Source organism: Penicillium subrubescens (genome assembly GCF_028828155.1).
Source record: "Penicillium subrubescens strain IBT 31985 chromosome Unknown utg000002l_segment0_segment0, whole genome shotgun sequence".
Taxonomy (NCBI): Eukaryota; Fungi; Ascomycota; class Eurotiomycetes; order Eurotiales; family Aspergillaceae; genus Penicillium; species Penicillium subrubescens.
In genome coordinates this window covers 701,964-727,186 of record NW_026643152.1, presented here as the reverse complement: position 1 = coordinate 727,186, position 25,223 = coordinate 701,964, and the positions used below count along the sequence as shown (strand labels likewise).

At 51.0% G+C, this 25,223-nt stretch overlaps 3 protein-coding genes across 3 annotated transcripts; 2 read left to right on the top strand and 1 right to left on the bottom strand.

Moving 5' to 3' along the window:
• Positions 1-934: 934 nt before the first annotated feature.
• Positions 935-1,114, top strand: N7473_001707 (uncharacterized protein; the record flags this gene model as incomplete). The annotated part of the gene is made up of 1 exon (XM_057147647.1): positions 935-1,114. The coding sequence occupies one exon, from the start codon at positions 935-937 to the stop codon at positions 1,112-1,114; it is 180 nt and encodes a 59-aa protein (XP_057011301.1).
• Positions 1,115-12,662: 11,548 nt separating this feature from the next.
• On the bottom strand, positions 12,663-14,895 carry N7473_001706 (CTD-interacting domain-containing protein; the record flags this gene model as incomplete). The annotated part of the gene is made up of 5 exons (XM_057147646.1): positions 12,663-13,299; positions 13,359-14,085; positions 14,198-14,255; positions 14,431-14,676; positions 14,779-14,895. 5 exons carry the CDS (start codon positions 14,893-14,895, stop codon positions 12,663-12,665), a joined length of 1,785 nt encoding a protein of 594 aa, XP_057011300.1.
• A 2,766-nt stretch (positions 14,896-17,661) lies between these two features.
• N7473_001705 (uncharacterized protein) lies at positions 17,662-18,294 on the top strand (the record flags this gene model as incomplete). The annotated part of the gene is made up of 1 exon (XM_057147645.1): positions 17,662-18,294. The coding sequence occupies one exon, from the start codon at positions 17,662-17,664 to the stop codon at positions 18,292-18,294; it is 633 nt and encodes a 210-aa protein (XP_057011299.1).
• Positions 18,295-25,223: the final 6,929 nt, after the last annotated feature.

The following is a 25,223-nucleotide window of genomic DNA, read 5'->3' as shown; positions in this document are numbered from 1 at the left end:
AAGGGTTTGTGTGCAAAGGGAAGGCCGCATCTGGGAAATATGTGGGCAGCTCCGTGCGCGGTCGTAAGGACAATCGGAAGTGTCTCGGCTGATCATCCCTAGGGCTAGAGATGATATCCATAATTTGTCTGCGCACCCAGTAGAGATCACATCTGCCATACGCGGTCGAAGACAGGTGGAACAGATGCTCCTCAATTGTCTGGCCCGTGAGCTGATCTAGCTCCGTGAGGCGTATCTCCACCCAATGCAGTAGCCTAGCTGGAACAAATGCCGACATATAGAGCATTATATCTTCGCATTGAGTCGTAGGGGAAAGAAGATCTGGGCCCGGCCAGTTGAAGGCTGCTTGTGGATTCTCCGGGTCAGGAAAAAGAAGGCAGTTCACTGAAGGTGGTATCGAACCGCTAGAGTCAATACGTTGGCCTCCGATAGTTGAATCTAGCAGAGTACCATCACATTCAGTGGCTAGGAGGGGTGGCGTTGCTGGGATGTCGGACGAGGTGGACCAAAACTCGTGAAGGCTAATATAGTCTAGACTGTGATGAGCTTAGAACATCACGTTGTGGTGCAGTGCTTTGGGCATACCTTTATCGTCAATCTTCATGTTCTGCTGTCGTGGTCTTTTGACAACCAAGTGATTGTCTTCCCGGAGATTAACAAGGAGGCGACTGGAGACTGGGGAAGCCCTTTATATAATTGAGAGCCTAGATCAGACGGTCAGGGATGATAGATTATTACTTTCGACATAGTAAAAGTGCCCTTACCTAGAGCCAGGAAGCCAATCTTCTTTCCTCTTGATGTCATACCACCTAGATTGGTATACAATGTTTTGATATCTGGGTCATTTCCATTGACCAACGATTCCCTGTTAACTAGCACTGGTGAGCGTTGGGATTGAATCTAAACAAAGTATGTGGTAAAGTCGAAAGTTATAATGTCAGAATGCCCAGGTTTAGCAAAGCATGTTGAAACGTTTAACACGAACATCGACATCAACATCGACATCAACATCGACATCAACATCGACATCAACATCGACATCAACATCGACATCAACATCGACATCAACATCGACATCGACATCGACATCAACACATCAACATCAACACATTAGCACATCAACGGATCACCGTTGATCTTTTACGTATCTAATTCATACGAACATTGACTAGTAATCTCATTCTGATATTTCTATACGAGCATTTTGCACGGGATCATGATTGACCTACAGAAGATCCTCTGAAAAGCCTGTTCAAATTATCGAAACTCCATATTGACTGTAACATGTTATCTAAGATCTGTCAAGGCGCGATTGTGACATGCGTGTTGACCGGCGAAGCGATGGCGACGTGCTAGACTCCGCGAACTGGGACGATCCTCCGGCAAGTCGAGCTGACCGACGGACACCGTGTTCCACGCCATGTATCAACAACTGCCCCTGAAGAAAATAAAGAATCCGGATATTCGATGTAGCTTCCATGGCACCCCGGAAGTGGCAAACATTTCTTGCTCGGCGGTCGCGGCAAAGACGCCTGACAACGTGCTCCTTCCCATTACGGGTTGCTAGCTCCAGGGCTGACTCTCCATATCGATTAGCACCTGTGACATCTAGTCGATCGTCTTTGAGTAATAACTCCACAATATCCAGGTTCCCATAAGAGACAGCCATGTGTAGTGCGGTGTCCCCAAGAGAGGTCTTTGCATTAACATCGAGTCGAGACCCTTGTTCAAGAAGCAGCTTTGCAACATCACGGTAGCCGTTTTCGATTGCAATAAATAGAGGAGACTTGTGCCAGACAGTCTGATTGATATCAACCTCTTCAAGGGAGACAAGTCGGCGGACCAATTCCAGATGTCCTCTTTCAGCAGCAAGATAAATGGGAGATGCTCGTGAAACATTCAAATCCAGATCGGTGCGAGTAAGGAGGAGCTCCAACATCCGCAGATCGCCCTGGCCCGCCGCGTAGCTGAGGGCTGTCCACCCCTGGTCATCGCAGATGTTTGGGTCCAGTGAATCCAAGTCCACAAGCAGACAAGCGAGGAGAAAGTTTCTATTTTCAACCGCAAAGTGAAGAGCAGTCTTTTGGCCTAGGCAGCGTGCGTTGACATTGGCTGGTTCCTCGGCCAAGATGTGCAATGCGACGGATCGGTGGTTCCCACGAGCGGCCGCACAGAGAGCCGTAGCTCCTTCGCCGTCACAAGCATCAATGTCAATTCCAGGCGTGCTCAAAAGTAGCTTTGTAGTTGACTTGTGCCCATAAAATGCAGCGAAATGCAGTGCTGTGTGGGCCCCTGGGTCGGTACTATTAACATCGACTCCGTGGCTCAGCAACAGTCGGATGACGTCATCATGCCCGTTGCTGGCGGCTTGGTGCAACAAGGGCTGGCCGTATCCGTCCGTGACATGGAGATCTGCACCATAGATAATCAGGGTTTGAGCGATTTCTTTCAGACCAGCGTCGACGGCTAAGCAAAGCGGGTGATCTCCGGCATTCACGTCCACCAGTCGAGGTTGTGAAGGATAAGCTTCTGCATGATGAAGCAGCATTTGGGTGATGGGCAAATTCCGTTTGGAAATGGCCAGGTTGAGAGGGGTGGTCCGTCGGCAGTCCATCATCCATATGTCGCTTTGCAGTTCCAGGAGAAGTCGCACCAAATCCTCATCGCAATTGGCGACAGCATACCAGATGGCATTTCGGTCCTTCAAATCCGTACAATCCACTGATGGATGGAAATGTCGCAATAAAATGCGCGCCATGGACAGGCGTCCCCGCTGCAGAGCGTACAGTAGGGGGGTCTGCTGCTGGTCATCTTGCCAGTTGATGTCTGCCGCGCTTTCCAAAAGAGTTCGAATCATTTCCTCGCTTCCGACTTCCTCGCTTCCGACTTCCTCGCTTCCGACTTGAATAGCGTGAAAAATAGGTGTGCGCAATCTATAATCGGTCGTGTTGGCATTTCCTCGATATTCGTTTAGCACACGATTTGCCAGAATGATTTTGTTGTTTCGAGCGGCCCAGATCAAGGCGGAGCTTTCCTGAAGGCGAACGTTGAAGGCGTAGAGACACGGGAGGAATATGTCTCTTGAAAGTCTGTTCACACGAGCCATCACAAGCAGATCTCGCGATGAATGCAAGAAGCCTGCAAGGTAGAGAAGGATTTCTGGAGGGAGCTGCAGCAGCATCTTCGAACTCTTGCATTCGAGAATTTGCGTCACTTGTTTGAATATTAAAATCGTACCATGTACAAACGTCAAGATTCCAAATGGTACTCAAATAGACCGCAAAACGTATCGGTTGAAGGAATAGTCGCTTTATATCTCTTGCTCAGTCTGAGGCATCAGCCTAGCTTTCTGATTCAGGCTAGCATGTAATTCTTAGATCTCTAGAGGCAAATGGGAGGCTCCCAGGAGCTTATAATTCCCAGGTTCAAAAGAACCACTCACAGGAACGCCCGTCGTGATTCTAGGAAACAAGTGTTAGGGGATAGGTTGAGGTCCAAAAGCCGCGTCGGAGCTCCTGGGGCCACATAGGCTATAAAATCGGTTCAAATTAGCGTATCTCATATAAGTAGCACTGTCGCATCCTGCTTGTCCTTTGCAGGTATTTCAATCTGTGAACAGATGCTTACCCCAGGAAGTCACTCTAAGCAAGCAACAGAAACTGCTTATACGTAAACAGTTGAGAGTATCACTAATTAAATCGCCATCGTGGTTATACTAGATTCTCATTCAAAAAACCTCGGGCTCATTTGAATATGCAACAGCAGAATTGTGACTAGTAGACGGCTGGCGAGACTAGCCCATCGTATATTCGACAGATTCTATCGCAAGAATGGAGTCTCAATCGCGAGCGGTGACCCTCATAGCTATATTCCCTTCCCAGGCGCAACTGTTTTGTTTTAAGTTTTCCATTACAGTACAATAGTGCACTCATCATGTCCACCCATTTTGCAGAGATTCTGGGAGGAAATACCGGTGGAGATACAAAAATGCATGATATTCGAGATACCGCTGGATTGACTGAAGAATCATATGCTGTGCGGGAAGCGGAACCCCCTCTGGTTCCGAGGAGAGAGCAAAATGCGTAAAGTATTTCTGGTCAACCAGTCAGTCAAAAGACGTTGGCATCATCCGAATTTGTGTTCTCACCGGACACTGGTTTTCCTTCGATCCTGACCCTCAACATGCGTCATCCATCCTCGATGCCCGCAATTCGCAACCCACCACAGACAAACAACTCCTGCCGCCACCGCTAGTCGGTCTCTGGACAAGCCTCCACACCAATGGAGACTACTCGAGTTGCAGACATCACCCAGATTGGCCCACGCTATCATGCACCGGATAATCATTGCCCTAATAATCCAATATACTTTCTACATGGCATCCTATGGAAGAGAATGCCCATCCTCGAAGCTCAGCGGGTGATTGAAGGCTACAAAATCCTTTACGCAAACAAGGAATACGAATAGGGAACTCTACGAGCAAGCAGAACCATATAACACACAAAGCTCTTGAGAAGATTCTAAATCTGTATGGATTCTTTGGAGCAGGTCTTGGCTTCTTCGAGTAACTCCCTCGAATACTAGTCTCTGACACCGCGAAGAGGTGCCTGCATGTGGTCAGAGGATCAGGACGAGCACCGCGGCGCCGCGGGTCACCTAAACGAGCACAAAATTGATAACGCAGGGCTCAAGGCTGCATGGAAGCTCAAAATTATACAATCACAGGGCTCAAGGCTGTGAGGGAGAACTTGTTGACGCAGCGGTCTCCTGCGGAGTTCAATTCGTGACGCAGCGTCCCCCTGCGGAGTCTCTTGGTAACGCAGTTGACACTGCGGAGTCTCTTGGTATCGCAGTTGTCACTGCGGAGTCTCTTGGTATCGCAGTTGTCACTGCGGAGTCTCTTGGTATCGCAGTTGTCACTGCGGAGCCTCTTGGTATCGCAGTTGTCACTGCGGAGTCTCTTGGTAACGCAGTTGTCACTGCGGAGTCTCTTGGTATCGCAGTTGTCACTGCGGAGTCTCTTGGTATCGCAGTTGTCACTGCGGAGTCTCTTGGTATCGCAGTTGTCACTGCGGAGCCTCTTGGTATCGCAGTTGTCACTGCGGAGTCTCTTGGTATCGCAGTTGTCACTGCGGAGTCTCTTGATTTCGCAGATGTCCCTGCGGAGTTCACTTGATAATGCAGAGCCCGTCCTGCGAGAGAGCGCATTTCTTACTTCAATGGGCTCATGCCAGCGAAAGCCAAGACTAATTATAAGTCAAGTCTGCGGTCAGACAAGATGACCGTGATTGTCTCGGAGGATGAGGATGGAAGTCCTGAATTTCCCAGACCGGTTGTGGAGCGTCCTTTTATGCATTTTCGCCTACGGATGCTCGTAGCTGCCAGGTATGCAAAATCTATGGGAGAAGTGGTGGACTGCACTGTAAATCTGTAGGAAACACTTTGTTTTTGCCGCCCGTTGAGGTGATTCAACAGCGTTGAAGCATGCTTTTTAGAGTTTGCGGCCAATCTCGCCAAAGCCAAGCCCCCAATTCGAACTGTGGCGTGCATGAATCTAGACTGGGCTATCCTTGGAACCATCTCTTGGCGGTTGCATCTCATATTCAAGATGTTTACGGTGATTCACCTTCAACAGTCGTTGAAACGAACGTTGAAAAGTGCAAATAAATTTTGAGAAAATTTTGGCAATCAGAGTTTTTCCAGACCATTTGCATGGCGTGGATGATGTGTGGATTGGACGTTTCCCCCTTGGAATTATTGTCAGTTTATACCACTCTCTTCCGCACGTCTTGGCTGACTGTCCGGCTGGTCAAAAGATCAAACCTGTGAACAGTCTAATAAACCAGGTCTTTTGTCTATCCACCCGTGACGCCTGAGCCACAGTCGCAACAGCAAACATACCATGGCACTTTCGGCGGCGACAATTCAAATGCAGTGTTGCGGCGTGTAGAAGTTGCCTTCGATATTTCATAGGCCTTCAGCGTCATCTATCCAGCCATTTACTGAAAAGCCGCATGCCTGCTGGTTCCGGACTGCCGGCGCGGCTTCTCGCGTCGCGATAACCTGAGAGCCCATCACAAGGAGGCGGCAATCGCTACGTGGTTGCCCTTGATCGGATCTCTTGTGAATGCAGATCAGAACCAGGTCGCATTGACCAGAAGATTCCGGCATATGCTTGCTATTTGAATTCTTTTGAATATTTACTAGGGACGTCGTGTCGGGCGACCTCCGGCGTCCTGACTGCCAATTCAAAACATAATTCGAATTCAATAGAGATTTCAGTACAGATATCACGATCAAAGAATGTAACAATGACTATGCGAAGCGTATAACAACACTCGGGAGCCGATGCCCGCCGGCCATGCAACTTGGCGCTGGTAGGACGGCCGCTGATCGCACCTTAGCCCAAGACGAGACGAAGAATCTCCACAATGGCTAGTACTAGCGTGGTTGGTGATTGACGAACTGGGAGCGCCGATTGAAATATCGTCATAAGAGCCATTTCAAAACTAGCCTTTTCATAATGTGTCTCAGTATGCCCTTTTTCAGATGTGATCTATTGACGCCGGTTCCTTCTAACACCCCTTTTCTCTTTTATGGGGCTTTCAACATCACCCAGAACTTATTTGATATGGCGAGGGTGGAACTGTTTACCACCGGTTTGCCGACGACGCTCGCGCCTTCTCGACACCGATCTATCTTGCGTCAGTCACATGATCATCCTGGCTTGATGCTCCCAAAATAATGGAAAAGACTTCAATATTGTACTCACTTCATTCGTCTAGTCGGGCAGCTCCTTTCCTTCTGCTCCCGTCTGATCGATCTGCCATTTCTGTCAGGAATTGGACTCGCCGAGAACGTGGTGTTGCAACGTATAGCGCAAAAAGGCACTCACTGACTGCTGGCAGACTGAGTCTGATCATTCCGACTGAATTGAGTCGGTTCCGGCGACCGGCTTCTTTCAATGGGCTCAAACCGAACCCTCCGATTGCGTCTGCTCTCAGGCTTTGCAGCTGGAGACGATGCGCGATCATGTTCTGTGGGGGTGGATCCCAGCTTCGTACGAGATGAGCGCGTAGGTTTCGAGGAACCCGCAGAGTCTGAGGAGCCCGCAGAGTCTGAGGAGTAGTTCTCTCCCTTCAAACTGTCATACCATTTTTTGTAATCCCTGACAATTTTGCGGCAGCGATGTTCAGCGGCTTTCCTGTCATACTGCGCCATTGTCAACGAAGGAACTCTGACGTGGTCGAGGATGAGGGGCTGTCAAAAAAGAAGATTTTCTGAAATAGATTAAAGGGAAGGTCCCATCTCCCACTTGAAAACGTGCCGGCAGGAAATTTATCAGTGGCCACTCACTGGAGTAGTGCTACATTTATTCATTCCTTGCGAATGGCTGGAGGTGGAGATTTGAGTTGAAAGTGGGGCTCTGCCAGCTGGGGAGGCTTGCAAATATCAACGTTGAGCCATCCCCGGTGAATATCCAATCTTCACAGCCGATGAATTGTACTGTACCTACGAAAAATTTTCATGCCTTCTCGCCTTCGGCCGCTCGTAGCTGCCAGGTATGCAGATTTATGGGAGAGATGATGGACTATGCTGTAATTCCGCAGAAAATATTTCAGTTTTGCCGCCAGTTGAGGTGATTCAATATCTGTTGAAGTATGCGATCTAGAATTTACGGCCAATCTCGCCAGGCGCCCCACTTCGAACCGTGGCGTGCATGAATCTCGACTGGGCCATCCTTGGAACCATCTCTTGGCGGTTGCATCTCATTTTCAAGATGTTTACGGTGAATCACCTTCAACGGTCGTTGAAAAGCGCGTTCAACCGAGCGTTGAGCAACATCGGTTGCGTTTGAAAAATGTCTGGCAAGAGGAAGATCCTCCCGGTTACGTGGCCGGCATAGACGACTATACAGGTACTTGCGGTCCAATTGTGGGTTTGGCGTCCTCTCCTTTTCATGACTGTTATCAGTATATGGTACTTTTCTCAGTGCATCTTGGCTGACTGACTGGCTTGCTAAAAGATCAAATTTTCAAACAGTCTACCAGACTAGGTCTTCGTCCCTTACACTACGGAACGCTGGAACAGCCCAATGCCGAAGATATCGCGGCGACTCCGAAAACGAGAATTGTCTGGTGGAAAATGCGTCAAGAGGATGTCGCGGCCTGGCCAGGACATGACTGGCCATCAGACATCTCCGCTCGCCCGCGTGCGTTCACGACCGGAAACCACAAGGTGAGTACGAACATGGCTTCTTCAACCTAGACGCTCTCTAATACACTTCGTATAGAACGCTCAGATGTTTCGTCCGTTCCCTGCAAGAAAAACCCGTGTCCGGTGAGAAAACAAATTCGGATGATGCCAACGTCTTTTAACTAACTATTGATCAGAAGTACTCTACGCATTATATTCTCTCGTCGGGATACCAGAGGGCCGGGTTCCGTTTCCGCACAGCATAGGATTCCGCAGTCAATCCAGCGGTATCTCGAGTATCATACATTTTAGTATGTCGAGCGGTATTTCCTCTCGGAATCGGTACAAAATAGGTAGACATACCCTAAAGCTTTGGAATTACACAAGCTGTTTCAATTTCTCAATCGACACCGACGCGCACCGCAAGCGGAATCTTCAGGTCCGGCTGTCTGCGATATTCAAGGCTGGCGACGTTTGATCTCGGCTATTCGCCACGCGGCGTCGACAATCGCTTCTGCGGATGACTCGAGCAGCCATCGGTTTTGTTCAATGTATGAGTGGTTCCTCTCATATCAAAAGGTTCCGGCGTCTTAGGAATACCTACGAGTCGCGCTTCTAAGGCCATCTCGACGGTCTGTCATTCCACGGCGACAGGCAATGTTCCAATCGTGCCAGGTAGAAAATGGGCTCAGCCATTTACCGCACACCTCCATCACATTGCCAGAACCCCTCCAAGGAATTCTTCACCTTATAGAGAACGACTTCTCCCACGAGGTACGACAATTTTTAGAGAAAGAGTTTGAATGAGAAGCGGCAACAAATCATGGTATGGTCGAGCTCTGGGTCGTTGAGCTCTGCTATTCAGTCAGACCCGGGCAGTGGTTATTGCCGTCATATCATCATGGACAGGTAGACTGGCGTACTCGTTGCACTTGGAAACTCAAGTACGCATCCAAGAAGTATGAAGTAGCTTAAAGAAATACGAGTGCCATTTCTCTGAGTCCGATTGCCATTGCGTATGCTCACTACATTACTGTTAGAAAGATGCCGAATGCAATTTAATGGAGGATCAATGCTCTCTGTGCCATTGAAGGCTCTGCATCCAATCGAGGACCCCGTATTAGCCGATGCATCATACAGATTTTGGAATAATGCCCCTGAATAGCGGAATGATACTACAGCAGTTCTTTGGTGCTGTTAAGCCCTGAAATCAATCTGTTCGCCCCACGTAATTAATCTGGGGGATGCCATACTATTGGGAACTGCACGAGACCCAAGTTTCTTTCACTGCGGATTTGACTTTGCAGACAGTTTTGCGTACCATGGATCGTCATCTGAGAAAACTATTTCGAACACGAAGTGAGCAAGTAGGGCTCACCGTTGAACGTTGACGGTTAGCCGTTAGGATGTTTAAACGATGCCATGTCCATAAACTCATCACGGCATTTCTACACTACATGAGCTTGGCTTCTCTGGTGACAGTCTCAAGTTGGCATTCTTAGTGCCACTCAAATTAACGAATATTGAACGTAAACATGATTTTCAACGGGCCGCAGATTTGGACAGCTACACACAATTATGATAACGGTTACCACTGCTAGTAGAAGTCAACCGGTGCCAATAACAATATGAGGGACAGGACAAGTCGAGATGTCTATAAATACCCTTTACTCCCCCGGCCCTTTGCTCTAGTCGTTCAGACTTCACAGCGCCAGACACTATCAGCCGACAGGTGATGAGTTCTCCTTCCACTATTAATCACCCCTTGACTGTTCCATTACAGTATATTGATACAGACAGAGCACCTCGTTGGCTCATAAGAGTCAGTCAGTACTTTTGACACTCCCGCCCGAAGATACGCTCATTCTCCTCACTGACCGTCCAGTTGTTATCTCGCATTGTCTTGTTTGAGCCGAGAAAGCCAACGAGAAGAAACTCGGGCTCTTTGATAAATCCCGTTTATTGGAATGGTATGGCAGCCAAATCAGGTTGACCCCTTCGCTGTCAAGACCTGCCCTACACTGTCAACGGTGCAAAACGTGACCATGTTGCGGGTATGTGCCTCGTTCCCCTTGCCATGGCTCACGCTAACCCCGAAGACTCTTGTGCTGCCTAGAATTGGGTGCATATGGCCTAAATACACAAGTGCATTGCATGTGGAACTCCCAATTCCCGATTGCCACTAAAAAAAGTCAGTCAACCCCTCCTGTCCTCCAAGACACTGGTTAATGACTGGCAGCAAATCATGAGTTGTGGGTCAGAATTCGCAAGCGTTCGAGTGTACCACGATGAATGATCCTATCGCAAAGCTGAAGTTTACACGCCATTTTCCGGCCGGCGGCACCGGTAGTATTAGTAACCATCGCACTACCCATTCTGCTATTTGTGAACCCTGCGACCGGGAATGTGCTCCAAGAACGGGACCGGGATCGAGCTCGCCACGGTTTGTGAATTGTTTGAAGCCACAAAGCCCCGTGATCTGAAACCACGCTGCAGTCGGCTGACCGACCGAAATAGGGAAACAACCAAGAAATGCGGTCGTCGTCGAATCAGAGACGTGGCAGTTGATCTAATCTGTTATCTTCCGAGTTGCCCCAACAGCGTACGTACGGCGGACCAATGGCGGATCCCAATGTGAGTTCCTGAGCGCTCCCACACACTCCAACGCAACGACACACTTTCAATGAACTTCGAACCGTCAATCGTTTCTCGCACCATTCGCAAAAGGAGGATCCCGCGCCATGGAGACAATAGTGTGCAGATCACCACCAAGCAGCTGCGACGGCTCGTCGACGACACACTCGAAGCCCCGTCAGAGAACCCACGAACTCAGAACTGGGGTCAAACACGAATAGCACGCCTTCAAAACTGTCAATGACAAGTGGAAGAAGTGTGAGCGCATCGGAAGCAGATCGACGCGCTTCCCCTCCTTCTTCCTTGTCGCGATCGCTGGCCGCTGCGGGAGTTCGCTCTGCGAATCTCGGACTGCGGTGAGCCACCAGCGACTTGGTAAAGACCGCGACTGCGTTCGATTTCCTCCGTTTATCTTCAAAACAGTGAAGACGAGGATAAGAATGCCTTCGGCCGGTACCTCCATTTGTCCTTGGTCTAGCAAACAGTCGCATCCGAGCGGCCACATCGAATGCGGCTGCTACGCAGGATGTGCAATGGCTTCCACTGGCACCACCAAGACCAAGTATGGCATCTGGTTCGAATACTCGGGGTCGACTGAACTCGCGTCAACACGAGTAGTTACACGAATCGGGTAACAACACCAAGCGGCCAAAACAAAGTCGGAATCATTGTCTTTGATCGAGAAAGCGTTCAGGCGCAATCCATCGAGAAGATCCTTGATAAGAACGAGCTACTGGAACGAGACATGGAGGCCCTCATTATCGATCACCAGACTCAGAAGCTGGATGAGCCGGCTTATCCAAGGAACCATCGATCCCCGCGTACCGAAGGCATGTCCACCACAGTGCGTGATAGGTGTCATAACAGACTGTGCAAAGCGGCTCGGTCCGATTTCGAAGCCTAATCCATGCCAACAGAGGGATCTCGACCTTGTCCCACCGACAGATCCTATGGACCTGACGGCAGTCGAGATCTGTGCAGCCGACTTCCAGATCCTTCTGGTTGAGTCTACCTTCTGTCAGTGTCGCTTCACGCTTCGGACGGGCGTCAGCGGATTGGCGTGGCTACCCTTTGGGACACCATTCTCAGCCCCAATTGCTCGCCAGGATCATTTCTTACCACCCAGAACATGTCAGTCGTGAATCAACTCTTTCAATCCCCTAGCCAATGGCTGGCAGGGAGGAATGAATTGGAAGAACGGTACCAACACATGGAGCTGGCAACGTTCTGCGAGCTGTTCGCCTAGCTTCGCGTGACCGCGATTACATCCGCACGCCATCAAGGCAGAGCGGAGTGTTTCCGGCTCACCAAGACAAGATGAACAGCAGAGCCCGCTGACTTCCAAGAGACCGGGGATCGATATCGTGATGGCAAGGGGGACGCCCCTTTACTCCCACCCCAAACCAACACCACAAACGCCGTAGATGCCGGATTCCATCGCCACTAGCCACGCCTGTTAGGGCCGGAACTGCTTCAGCAGCCTGCAGTCCCACAACGGGATATAGGACCATGCGGGAGGTCCAGTGACAATATCGAAATGACGCAGCTTACACTCCAGTGGAAGTTCAACCGACCTACGGTCTGGAACAATGTATATTTCGCTCCACGCGCCGCGGGTAGTGTGTGAGAAAAATCTTTCGAACAACCAACAATGAGCAAATAGCTGCCGTTGATATTGCAGCTGCCACTCCCCAGCATCTAAAAGCACTACTCAACGTCCAATACCTGTGCGTATTGTTCGTGAGAGAGTACTCTCAGAAACAATGTGGTGCTCCGAGACAGCGACACACCATGTCAATTACCAATCAGCTTCAAGTTGGTGCTTCTGCTTGTCAATTGCGGCGAAAGCAAAAACCATTACGGTCTGGACGTCCGCCGCAACCGCCGGTGCTAGCCGCAATGCGTCGACCGATCGCCTTGGATGAGAAGCCAGCACAAATTTCGATGTCTGGTTCCTCGACAACCATTCCCGACTTAATGGGACGACCTCCGGTGCCACCGTCCTTCGCCGTGAGCAGCCATTTGCGATCCGCATTGGTAAGTCGCTCGATTGGAATGACGCTGATGCCGGTCTGATAGTCGCTGCAGTCACGCGGGCCGAAACCAACGCCCCACCCGGTGCGGAGTTGCAGCTCGCCTGAACGGAATGATTCTCTTTCATCGCGAGCTCTCACCGCATCCTGGCAGCTAATCATCTTAATGAACGCATGACGCTTCTTAATGTTGACAATACAGGTCTGAACGATGCCGAACTTGTTGAAAAGGGAACGGAGGTGAGCCTCAGAGGAGATACCACTGACGAAGAGGGTGCGGCTCAGAACCTTGATGTTACCCGGGCCGATGGAAGAGTCCCACTCAACGAGCTTAGGACCAGACGAGGGGAGATTATGGTCTTTCCGCAGCGGGGAATGAGACAAGCGTTTCCAGTGCGGAGGACTACGTATACGGTATTCGTTACTCCGACGACCTCTAGCATCGCGAGGATCACCCTGGCGCCCAGTGGAATAACTGTAATACTGGTAGTGCACCGGCCTATCGTGGCGGCGAGGCGGCGAGGCAGTTGACGTCGGTCCCAACCGGGCAGGTGAGAAGGACAGCCGTACCCAGCGGGAGGAGAGCGAGAGTGGTCACGATCTCTCCCGCGAGCACTGTCGACACGGTTCTGCACGTCCGGGTGGCCCCCGCCACCAGAGCCCTGGCAGGGTATCGCGCCAAATCCAGGAAGCTGAGCGGGGTTGGCAGCACCCATGGTATCGGCTATAGTGACGAGTTGCAGGGCCGCAACCCACTGGTCCTGCGAGATGCCCTGTTGCGACAGTAATTGCAGCGGGGGAATCTGCCGTGACATCGCCTTTCCATCCATCGCCGGAGCGGCGGCTGGCCACTGCGGAAGCATTGCTACCAATGGGCTCAGGGTCTGGCTATGGCCGCGGGGCTGCGGTATGGCAAGGTTCTCGCCAACAGCACCAAGAGTGGCAAATGGATTGACCATGGCGCCAGCACCAGCAGCAACACCTGTGTATGGGTTAGCCGTTGAGGGTGGCAGGGGAGATGAATCGACAGATGAGACAAGATGCAGAGCCGCGGCTGATGGGGTCAGGGTAGCGAGCGGGTTGGGAGAAGCAGACGTCACCGCGCTCTGTTTAGCCATATCGGCCAGCGGCTTGAGTTCGCCGATGGTATCTGTTGCCGCGGGCGAGCCATTGGCAGGCTTGAAGCTGCGCGGTGAGCCTTTGGACGTGGTGGACTGAACATCTATGAACCATGCCAGAAGCGATGGAATCAGAAGAGGATGAGGGTAAGATCCGACGGACGGTGGATACTACTATGTGGTGGAGCGTTCAGTTTCTCGCGGAATGAGTTAAACAGGAGGGCGGGAAGGAGCAGCAGCACTCCCAGATGTCGACAAGGTTCTTGATCTTTTCCTACAGAGTCCAGAAAGGCATACGTGAGTGATAAGACCTGCAAAGCAATGAAAACGCAAAAAACTGCCAGCACCATGTCCAAGGTTGAACGTGCGCGGGAGAATAAGGTCATTGGCGCGATTGGCACCCAGAGGCCCAGCCCCAGCCTGAACATTCACGCCTAGTGGATGCGTACCTTTTGATCTTGCGGGGCATTGTCGATGATGTCGGTCATCAACACGGGCAACAACTTGGTCAATCGATCGACACCACCAGCGTAGGTCCCATCCGGCGCGGCGCTTCGTGGAGACCGGCCAGCCTTTGCGAGTGGCGTCCACCCATGCCGGGCTATAGAGTCGACCACATAGAGATCGCCCAGCTTGTGGGTGGCGGGAACCTTCTTGAAGTGGGTGTAGACTTTTTGGATGAGAACGGGTTCATCCTGGGGTGCAGGGTTAGCATCTCATCAACTTCATCTCGGCCATCTTAACAGTCTCAACCATCCCAACAATTAAATATCTCAGGAGTAGGGAACGTGTCCTACTTGAACATTGGCGGTGCACAGTCTGGTGATACTGTGAACCTTGGAGCCTGTAATCCCGGGAGGCTTCAAAGCCAGCATGGACCGAAGGTAGCTATCCAGTTCCGCTACAGCCAACATGATGGGCTCGCGCGAGTCTCCGCGAGACAGTAACGTTTCAAACAGCGAGGATCCTGGGTACGTGTTCTTTGCCGGGCGGTGTTATGTGACTCTTAAGGCGGTCTGCAGCGACCAAAAACAGAAGACAGCCGGCGGCGGTTCTACTTGCGAAGCGAGCAGAAGAAAGAAAAGCTGTCCAGGGGAAAGAAAAACTGTAAGCCATTCGGGTGTTTATTTGTGACCATGTTCCATCGAGCACGAAATATCTTGTCGATCGTTGCAAGTCCTTCAAGTTACAGCACGTGTATTCACTGTCGAACCAGAGAATCTGCCGCCTTCAGCTGGAATAAAGCCCAAGCGAGGAGAGAAGGGACTGCCAGTGGTTGCTGAAACAAATACGCCGGTCGCGTGAATTACGAGGACAAGGAGTGTATGAGTGTAGAGGTACGACTTACCGTTTACAGTAGAGATCTCATGAGGTCCGTCCTGCCTGAGAGGGGCGAATCGCCGACGTATTTACGTTGTACGCAACCCGTGGACGGGGCGACAAGAGAAAAATAATGGAAATGAGAGGAGGGGGACGGCGGACTAGGGGGACTCCGCCATAACCCCAAATTCTACCATGTACTTATCACGTGACATATGAGCACAACGTCGCTCCTGCTGAAGACAAGTTGATTCTGAGCTTCAAAAAATGCACACCTGTTTTATTGCCGAGCAGAAAAGCGTAGAGAATTTTGGGTTCAGTGATATCGATTTCACCCGAAAAATGGTTCTGGGTGGCTGTGGGAAACTATGAAGAGGAAGCCATGATGGTGCAAAAGCTGGGTGTCCTGAGGGAAGCGAACACAGACTGTTTGCTGGTAATATATACAGCTAACATGGATGCTGGGCCAAGGCTCATGAACACCAAAAAAGATTCTCCGGCCTTTTTTAGCCGTTCCAAACCTGACATTGGTCCCAGGAACCCAATGCTGCTTCTAGGAGTATAGTGAGTTGTCGCGAGGAACAATCCTGCTGGGCTGTAGGAACGCACCGGAGACCAGGATTCGTCGCGCAGACTCCAGGGAGCCTCGCCTACCATGGGAACATCTAGTCTATTCCCTCCTGTTACCAAAATGAGGGTTGATCCGTGGCAAATACGTTTTATAAATAACCTCCGACCTTTCATAGATTTAGCTTAGGTATGGAAAGGCGACCTGAATATTTATCTACTCTTGAGGATTTTCTACCGAATAAGTTACAGCTGGTTACCTAGATTGCTCTAAATTGATACTGTATTGGCAGGTATTGTGAAATTTAATTCACCCAAGCTTCTTTGTTTTTTAGCTAGCACCGGTAAAATGTTGGAATTGAGGGCAATCCAAATATGTGGTATAGTCGGAAAACCCAAGGCCGGATGTTCACGTTGGCTAAAGCATGTGGAACCGTTCAACATCAACACATCAACACCATCAACACGTCAACACCATCAACACCATCAACACCATCAACACCATCAACACCATCAACACGTCAACACCATCAACACTTCAACGCCATCAGTACCAGTATCAACACATGACCAATCTTTCCCCCTATTCATAATTGCGTGTGAAATAAATTAGACTGCAGTAGTCGGGTTTCTCACCTACTACTGCAAACGGAGGCTGTTGACCGAATTCACTTGACACTTGACAAACCGGAAAAAAGTCATTCCTGCTGGCTACTTTATTATTCTGTTCACGTAGTCCGATGGATCAGAGCGGTAAATGGGATGATAATGGCCGTAAGCAATTAGAGAAGTAAAGCAGTGTACCCTGCATAGTTCAAATTAATATACAGCAACTTCAGACACTCGCCATTAAAACATATTGAGCATAGTAAAATTACGTGAATTGACACAATAGGTGCGATCTAAACGGATGGCGGAGCCCCAAGCATTTCATGGTTTGTTGTAATTGTCACGTTGTTGACCGGACATCGTGGACATCATGACTCCCTCCACTTACGCGTCTTAAACCATTTTGTTCCGGTAAAGTTTACAACCTTTGCATTTGTACCCAATTAAGTATCAACTAATCCTTATTCTGTTCCACTAAATTCCCTTAGAGCCTTTCTCGCCTTGTGACTTGTACAGCCCCTACGCTTTTTCTTCACATGCCTTCCTTACTTATTACGTATGATCACGTCTCTCCTCGTGACTACGAAATAATAATAGGATACTACAGCCCTTCACTCGTCCAAAACCTTGTACTAAATTAATGTCCCAGCTAGTGATGCTCTCGACGTATAACGTATATATTTCCTCTAAGAACATCTTGCATTAAACCTCCTCTATATCGTTTTACAAACCCTTACTATTCATTGACACCATCTCTATTCAATTGGCCGTCCCTATGCCATCTCAGGTTAACTCACCCGCTATTCTTCACTTGAGGGACTTCATAGATAGCGTGGGACCCGACCCATCTCGACCGGACTAGGGACTTGCTCTAAAAATTGAGGCTTCTTTACATCTTCCTTTTCAAACGAATCTCTACTCCGACGATGTTGAATTGAATGAGCTTCCGACTACCATCCATTTCTTTGCGTCGCCGGGTAATCCTCAATCCTACGAAGCCAACAAATTCATCTATGCTTGGGGGTCATTCTTGACCTGTGCCGACCCGGACGGATCTTTACATCTCATTTTACACGCCCATGAAGTCGACTGGTGAGATACGAATCTCAACGCCACCCTTGTCTCCTACCACTGAAGGTTTACTTAGTCATTCTGGAGACCAATTTGATTCTCATACGTACAATATGCACTGCCCAGAGGCCGCTCTTCCTATAGTTAGCCTACTCGGAATAGTCCGAAGTGAGGGAGGCCAGTTGAACAACGGGTCTACTCTGTTGCATTACGACCTCGAGACAAATGTCTATGACCTCTCTAACAAGGCGTCTGTGACATTTACTGTTTCCATCTACTTCAGGAACGGAAACCGTTGGACGAATTTTCCCGTTCTTGCTAGGCAGTCACGCATATTTATCGCGGGACGCATTTTCGGTATCACTACCAGCACGCCTCGGCTCGCTATTGGCGTGGATGACGTTTATTTTATTCCAACTATCGGCTCCACTTTGACAGCTCCAGTGACACCAACCTCGTCAGCAGGAAAGCAGAAACAAGCAGATAGATGGAACAGTCGTGCCAACCCAGTAACTCCAATAAAGAGACCTCGAATGTTGAACGCCAGCTCTGACTCCCAACCACAAGACGAGACCTGTCCCTCTACTGAGACGCACCTTCCAATAGAATCTGGAACCTGTGACGAAACTTTCCTTAACGATACAACTACCAACAAACTAACTCACCTGGATGACGGGTCGTCGGCTGACACAATCCTCCGCGGTCGTCCACCCAAGAGAAGTCGTAAATTTTCGAAGGTAGATTAACTTGTATAACGAGCTCATGTATCGCGTGAACTATCCCCTTAATATACATACGCCGCTCTTCTCAATTCATTTTGACTTTAAGGATATATTTTTGCACACATACTCCTCCAATCATCACAACCTACGCCACACTTTGCCACATCACTCAGTATGTATATGATTGGCTGGTCCCTATCAGATACTCGTGTGTACCTTTCCGGTACGTTATCAAAACTAATCGTTCAACTATCAACCTACGTTTCACCTTTCCTACTTGTTTCGTTTCAGGGCCACAGCGTGCGACAGCGCGCGTCACCAGTGTTACCATACAATCCTGGAACAAATCCTTGTTCACAGGATTAACCATATTAGGTTTAGCGTGTCCCGTGACTAGGATTTGAAAGAGTAATTCTATGTTTCTGGATACGGAAGGCAATAACGGTCTGCACTGTATATTAAAGACTACTGTATCTACATGATCCCCTTGCGAACGGACTGTATCCGGTTGACAGGGACTACGGGGACTGTACCTAACCGACTGTAGTTATCGAGTACTGATCGGCTCGGAGTGTGGCGTTGATATTGACTCTGAATTGCGATTGTGTACCGAGCGGAAGCTAACCGCGGATCGATGGCGGACCCACCCGCAAGGGCTGCCGAACTCCTTCCCACAAACGGACGAGGATCGGCGGCGACCCCTGCACTGGAGGACCAGGGATGGTCGACGGCACCCCGCACGAGGAGGCAGACTCGCCATGGAGATGATCATAGCAGTACCGTCAACCTTGGGGACAACAACGGACGTGTCACGACCAAGGAAATCCGACAACTCATCGAGAACCTGAAGCAAATCATACACCACCAAACCACCCTTATCGAATCAACCAAAGCGGAGCTGCAGGAGGTCAAGCACGATCAGAATGTCCTCCGAACCCAGAACGAGAAGCTCCATGAAGAAATTCGAGCCCTGCGAGCGCAAGTTGAAGCGCTACCATCAACACCCCCGGCCAGATCTTGGGCCACGGTAGCGGCCAGCGGCGGCGGCCAGCAGCATTCTCCAATGAACCACCTACGCACCAACAAAGATCAGAACTGCGTCCGAATCACCACTCAGCGCTCGTTCGTAGACCCGAGAGACAATGACAGCGACGAAAATGCCTTTGGCCGATACCTCCCAACGGAGGCTGCGAACGCCCACATCCGCACTGCGTTGTTGAGCGCGCCGTCAACACAGGACGCCCAGGTTGCCGGTGTTGGCACCACCAAAACAGGATATGTGATCCGATTCAAGAATGTGGAGTCGGCGGAAACGGCCCTCAACAACATCGAATGGCTGAACGAGCTCGGAAATAACACGAAACTCGTCAAGCCACGGTTCGGCGTCGTCGTGCACCGTACTCCGACAGAAGACTTTGATCTGGAGACCGCAAGCGCACAAGCGATCGAGAAAATCATGGAAGAAAACGAGCTGACCGAGCGGGGCTTCCAAATCGAAGAACTGGCATGGCTAAAAGCCAGAGATAAGCCACTAGGGAAATTTGCATCCCTAGGAACCTGGTTCGACTCGGCAGAGGGGGCAGAGCGGATCCTGGACCGCGGACTCCTAGTCGGCCAAAGATATATCGATAGCGTGGAACGACGTGAGATCAAGAAGAAGAGATGCTTCCGGTGCCAACGGTTTGGACACCTGGCGTGGTCGTGCAGGGAAACACCACGCTGCGGCCACTGCGCCGGCCACCACCTCCGTGAGCATTGCCCACCTGGCGTGCGGCCACGATGCCTCGACTGCAGTGGTGAACACCAGACCGGTGACCGTCAGTGTCCGACCCCCGCGACATCCAACCCCTCTCAATGTTAGGGACCAACCTACGCGTATTACAGTTGAACATCATGAAATCAGGGCCGCGGATGGAAGCGCTCATCAACGACCACCAGAGCCAGAACCTGGATATACTCTTGATCCAAGAACCATCCATCACCACCTATCAAACGCACGTCAACCATAGCGCCTGGCGGCTGTACCGACCGACTATCGAAACCGACGCAGTTCGGTATCGTAGTCTGATCTATGTTAACCGAAGCATCTCGACCTCCTCACATCGGCAGATCACCTGCGACCATGCAGACCTTACCGCAATCAAGATATGGACAGCAGACTCTCAAATAATCATCTTTTCAGTTTACATCCCACCCGTCCCGCTGTTCACGCCCAACGAGGCGTCAGCGGAACCAGCACTCACAGCAATCCAGAACACAATAACCACCGCTCTCCGAGACGATCCAAAGCCAGCAAGCGTGATCCTCTCGGGCGACTTTAACCGCCACCACCCGGCCTGGGGCGGCAACCACATCCAACCGCAGTTCATAGAGGACGCAAGCGAGCTAATCAACTTCTTCCAGGCCAATGGCCTACACGGCTGTCTCCCCCGAGGAACAGCAACATTCTGGTCTCTCAGCGACCCAGGGAAAAACTCCACCATTGACCAGACTGTAACGAACCGGCCAGATCTGCTCATCAAATGTCATCTGTACCACGATAACTATGGTTCGGACCACCGTGCCACATACTCGGAATGGAGCCTGAGAGCCCAGCGCAAACCCACCGCCAAAGCGAAGAAATCGTACGAACGAGCGGATTGGGGCAAGATTGGGACCGAAGTGCTCCTGCTGGTTGGCCCATGGAAAGAGATCAAAACGAGACCAGCGCTGGATGAGATGGTTGATAAGCTCACGGAAGCGACCGCAGCGGCAGTGGACAAACACACCCCTGACCTACGACCAACACCATATTCCAAAGGCTGGTTCACGCCAGATCTCAAAATCCAGCAGACTGAGGTTAATCGCTTACGCCGGAAGTGGCAAGAGAGTTGTGCGGAGCTCGGACGAGACCATACACGTTCGGTGACTCTCTTCCAAGAGATGCAACAAAAACGACGTGCATGGACTCGAACGATCGAGAAAGTTAAGGCGACGCATTGGAAGCAGTTCCTGGACAAAGCCGGTGAAGGGAAGCTCTGGAAAGCGGCTACATACATGAAACCGAGAGAGACCTGGGGCTGTGTCCCGGCCTTACATATCGACGCAAATGAGATCACGCAGAACGAAGACAAAGCGCAGGCCTTACTAGACGCTTTCTTCCCCGAGATGAACGAACCCCACGAGGATCCGCTAAGCCATCTACCTCTGGAACTACCGTGGCAACCTATCACCGAGTTGGAGATTCAACGGTCTCTTAAAACCGCAAAAGGCTCCACAGCCCCTGGCGAGGATGGCTTGCCGACGCTCGTGTGGAAACACCTTTGGAAGTCCCTGAAGGAGATCATCACCGGAATTTTCACTGCGTCAATCAACCTGGGATATCATCCAAAGCGTTGGAGGAGTGCGAAGATCGTGGTGCTACGGAAACCTGGAAAATCGGATTATTCGATTCCCGGAGCCTACCGCCCGATTTCACTCCTTAACACGTTGGGCAAGTTACTCGAAGCGGTTATGGCTCGACGACTATCGTACTTCGCCGAAAAGAACGGGTTGCTACCAGACACGCAATTCGGAGGACGACCGGGCAGGACAACCGAGCAGGCCCTGCTAGTCCTTGCTAGCGCAATCGACCGCGCGTGGCTTAAGTATAAGGTGGTGACCCTCATCGCGTTCGACCTGAAGGGTGCCTTCAACGGGGTCAATAAAGTGAGCCTAGACGCCCGCCTCCGGGCAAAGGGGATCCCAGCAATAGCACGCAGGTGGATCGCAAGCTTCATGAGCGATCGCCACGCGAGTATAGGATTCGACGACTTCCGCACAGAGGTGAACCCACTGGCGAATGCGGGATTAGCACAAGGCTCGCCTCTCTCCCCGATTCTATTCGCGTTTTTCAACTCCGACCTGGTCGACCAACCTGTCACCTTTCGCGGGGGCGCATCAGCCTTCATCGCCGACTACTTCCGATGGCGAGTAGGCCGTTCGGCCGAGGAAAACGTAGCCAAGATCCAATCGGAAGACATCCCACGTATCGAAGCATGGGCCCGACGAACGGGATCCTGCTTTGCAGCGGAGAAGACCGAACTTATCCACCTCACTAGGAAAAGAGGTGAACAGCACCAGGGGCAGGTAGTCATGGGTGGTATGATTATCGAAGCTTCGCCTAAAGCTAAGCTGCTAGGCGTGACCTTCGACCAGGAGCTTCGGTGGAAAGAGCACGTCCAGCAGGCTATAAAACGAGCAACCAAAGTGACTATCGCACTAAGCGGGTTACGGCACCTGCGGCCGGAGCAGATGCGGCAAATCTACCAGGCCTGCGTGACGCCGGTCGTAGACTACGCGTCGACAGTCTGGCACAACCCACTCCGGGATAAAACCCACCTCCGCCACCTAAACACGGTCCAAAGGACCGCATTGATTCGCATCTTGTCAGCGTTCAGGACGGTAGCCACCACAACCTTGGAGGTCGAGGCCTACGTCCTCCCCACCCACCTCCGTCTCCGCCAACGAGCTCAAAACACCATCGCAAGGCTCCACACCCTTCCTCGGAGCCACCCCATCTGGAGCGCGCTGTCACGAGCCCAGAAACGGCGGAACAACGTCCCATCGTATGCTCGCTTCCCGCTGGCGGAAGCGTTGAAGACGATGGACCTGGAAAGGTTGGACGAACTAGAGACGATTGACCCAAGACCACTGCCACCGTGGCGAGCCGAGTCCTTCACTGAGATTGAGGTCGAACCGGACCGGGAGACAGCGAGAGAACGTGCCGAAGCAGTACGGGCCACATCCGACTTAGTTATCTACTCGGACGCTTCTGGACGAGACGGTCACCTGGGGGCTGCCGTCGTAGCGCTCAACGACAACCTCGAGGTTATAGAATCGCAACAGGTCCAGGTGGGGCCAATGGACAGATGGTCCGTCCACGTAGCGGAATTAATAGGCATTTTTCAAGCAATCAGCATGGTGTTTAAGATCGCTCACGACCGTCCTAGGCCAAGCGGAGGAACGACCACAGCCACGATTCTCTGCGACAGCAAATCCGCCCTGCAAGCAACCCGAAACCCCGGGACCAAATCAGGACAACGAATCATTCACGCAATCCTCCAGGCAGCGACAGAGGTTCAAGCGGAAGGAATTGCGCTCCGCTTGCAATGGCTTCCGGGGCACTGTGAGAATGCGGGAAACGATGCAGCAGATCGACTAGCGAAGGATGCCGCGCACCCAGGAAAAGCACACCCCTTCCGCCCTCTGCTCACGAGGAAGAAAGCATTGATCCAAAGCAGGATTTCCGCGCAGTGGGCGCACGAATGGAAGTCTACCCCCAAAGGTAGCCATCTGCGAAAAATCGACAACGCACTACCGGCCATATACACGAGGAAATTGTATGGCAGTCTGCCTAGGAACCGGGCGTACCTGCTCACGCAGCTGCGTACTGGCCATAACTGGTTATCCACTTACGCTAAGGCGCACAAATTTCGCGACGATGATCACTGGGTTTGCGGCGCGCAAGAAACAGTCACTCATGTGCTGGTGGACTGTCCGATTTTGAGGGAACTGAGACGGGAGCTGAGGAAAGAAGTTGGGGACGCATTCAGTTGCATATCGAACCTGCTGGGAGGTTCAGCTGAAGGTAGGAAAGGTAAACCAGACACCGTCTCGCGGTCCAGGACGGTCAATGCCGTCTTGGACTTCGCAGAGGCGTCACAGCGATTTCGCAGTCGCGCGCCACGTGGGCAGCCTAACAACGGGAACGGCAATTAGGCCACGGCAGGCCTTGACGAGGCTCTAAGTTCGTTTTCAGGAAGTGGAACACTCTACATTTACGTACGCGGATGTGTATATAGTTGAGGTAGCCTGCATATCGCTTTTCAAGTTGGTTTACCCAACTAGGCCAAAATACGAATCCGTACCTAGCCTAGCGGGCTATGGTTTATAATCCAACTCTCCCCCGTAAACCATAAACGCTTGGCTTGGGGGTGGGGCATGGAGCTCTGTTGCCTGGCTGTGCGGCCAATCATAGGCCTTATTCTGGTGGCTCTGGTTGCTCGAACATGCTGACTGTGGGAATTGAACCAACGTGCACAAAGGTTACGCTAATTCGGGCTCATAACCAGTTGGTTTACCCAACTAGGCCAAAATACGAATCCGTACCTAGCCTAGCGGGCTATGGTTTATAATCCAACTTTTCATTGCGAGGGGTCAGGGTAAATGATATCAACCAACCAACCAGTCTGTATGTGTGGAGAAATGTCGACGATTCTCATTCTTCTTCTAGCCTTGTAATGAATCTCGGCTCTATCGCTTGACTGGAATAGTGTGCGATGGGAATCCCACTGGATCTTGTCCGATTACGAACCCTCTTGCACGTGCGATCCACCTTCCAGTTCAAGGCATGCAAGTTCCCCCCCCGCTTCGAGGGTTACGCCTCGCCCAGACCTCTACGGGACAGATAACTGCTCTGCAGTTCAAATACGGTGATAAGTGGGACCACACATGGAATGGAGAGCCCCAGCATGCCTGCGATGATGTACAAATTGATTGGAATTGGTCAGGACAGGATCTTGTGTTCCATTACGACGTGAGTCACCACGCCTCCTCCCGTCTTGATCCACACTAACTAGTATAGACACTTCGAAAAGAGATCAAAAAAATCGTCCCAAGGCTACGGTTGAATTGACGTCCCCAGTAAGCCAAACGTAACACACATGCTGTACAACGGCAAGCATTATTGACCGCGGATTTCGCATGTTGCTAAGTACCATGTCCCTCACAAGGGTGATGTCTGACTTTGAAGTCAAGCCAGGTGTCGTATTTTTGAAAATCCCCGGAACATCAATCACACTGAGATGATTTTCGTGAGGTCCATGAATCTCCAAACGAAGAAAATCAGAGGAAAACGTGGACTGTCTTCCACAGTGGTTGATAGGCCCATATAGGTGAACCTTGCGCAGCTTAGTTTTTGCATTCATTGCTAG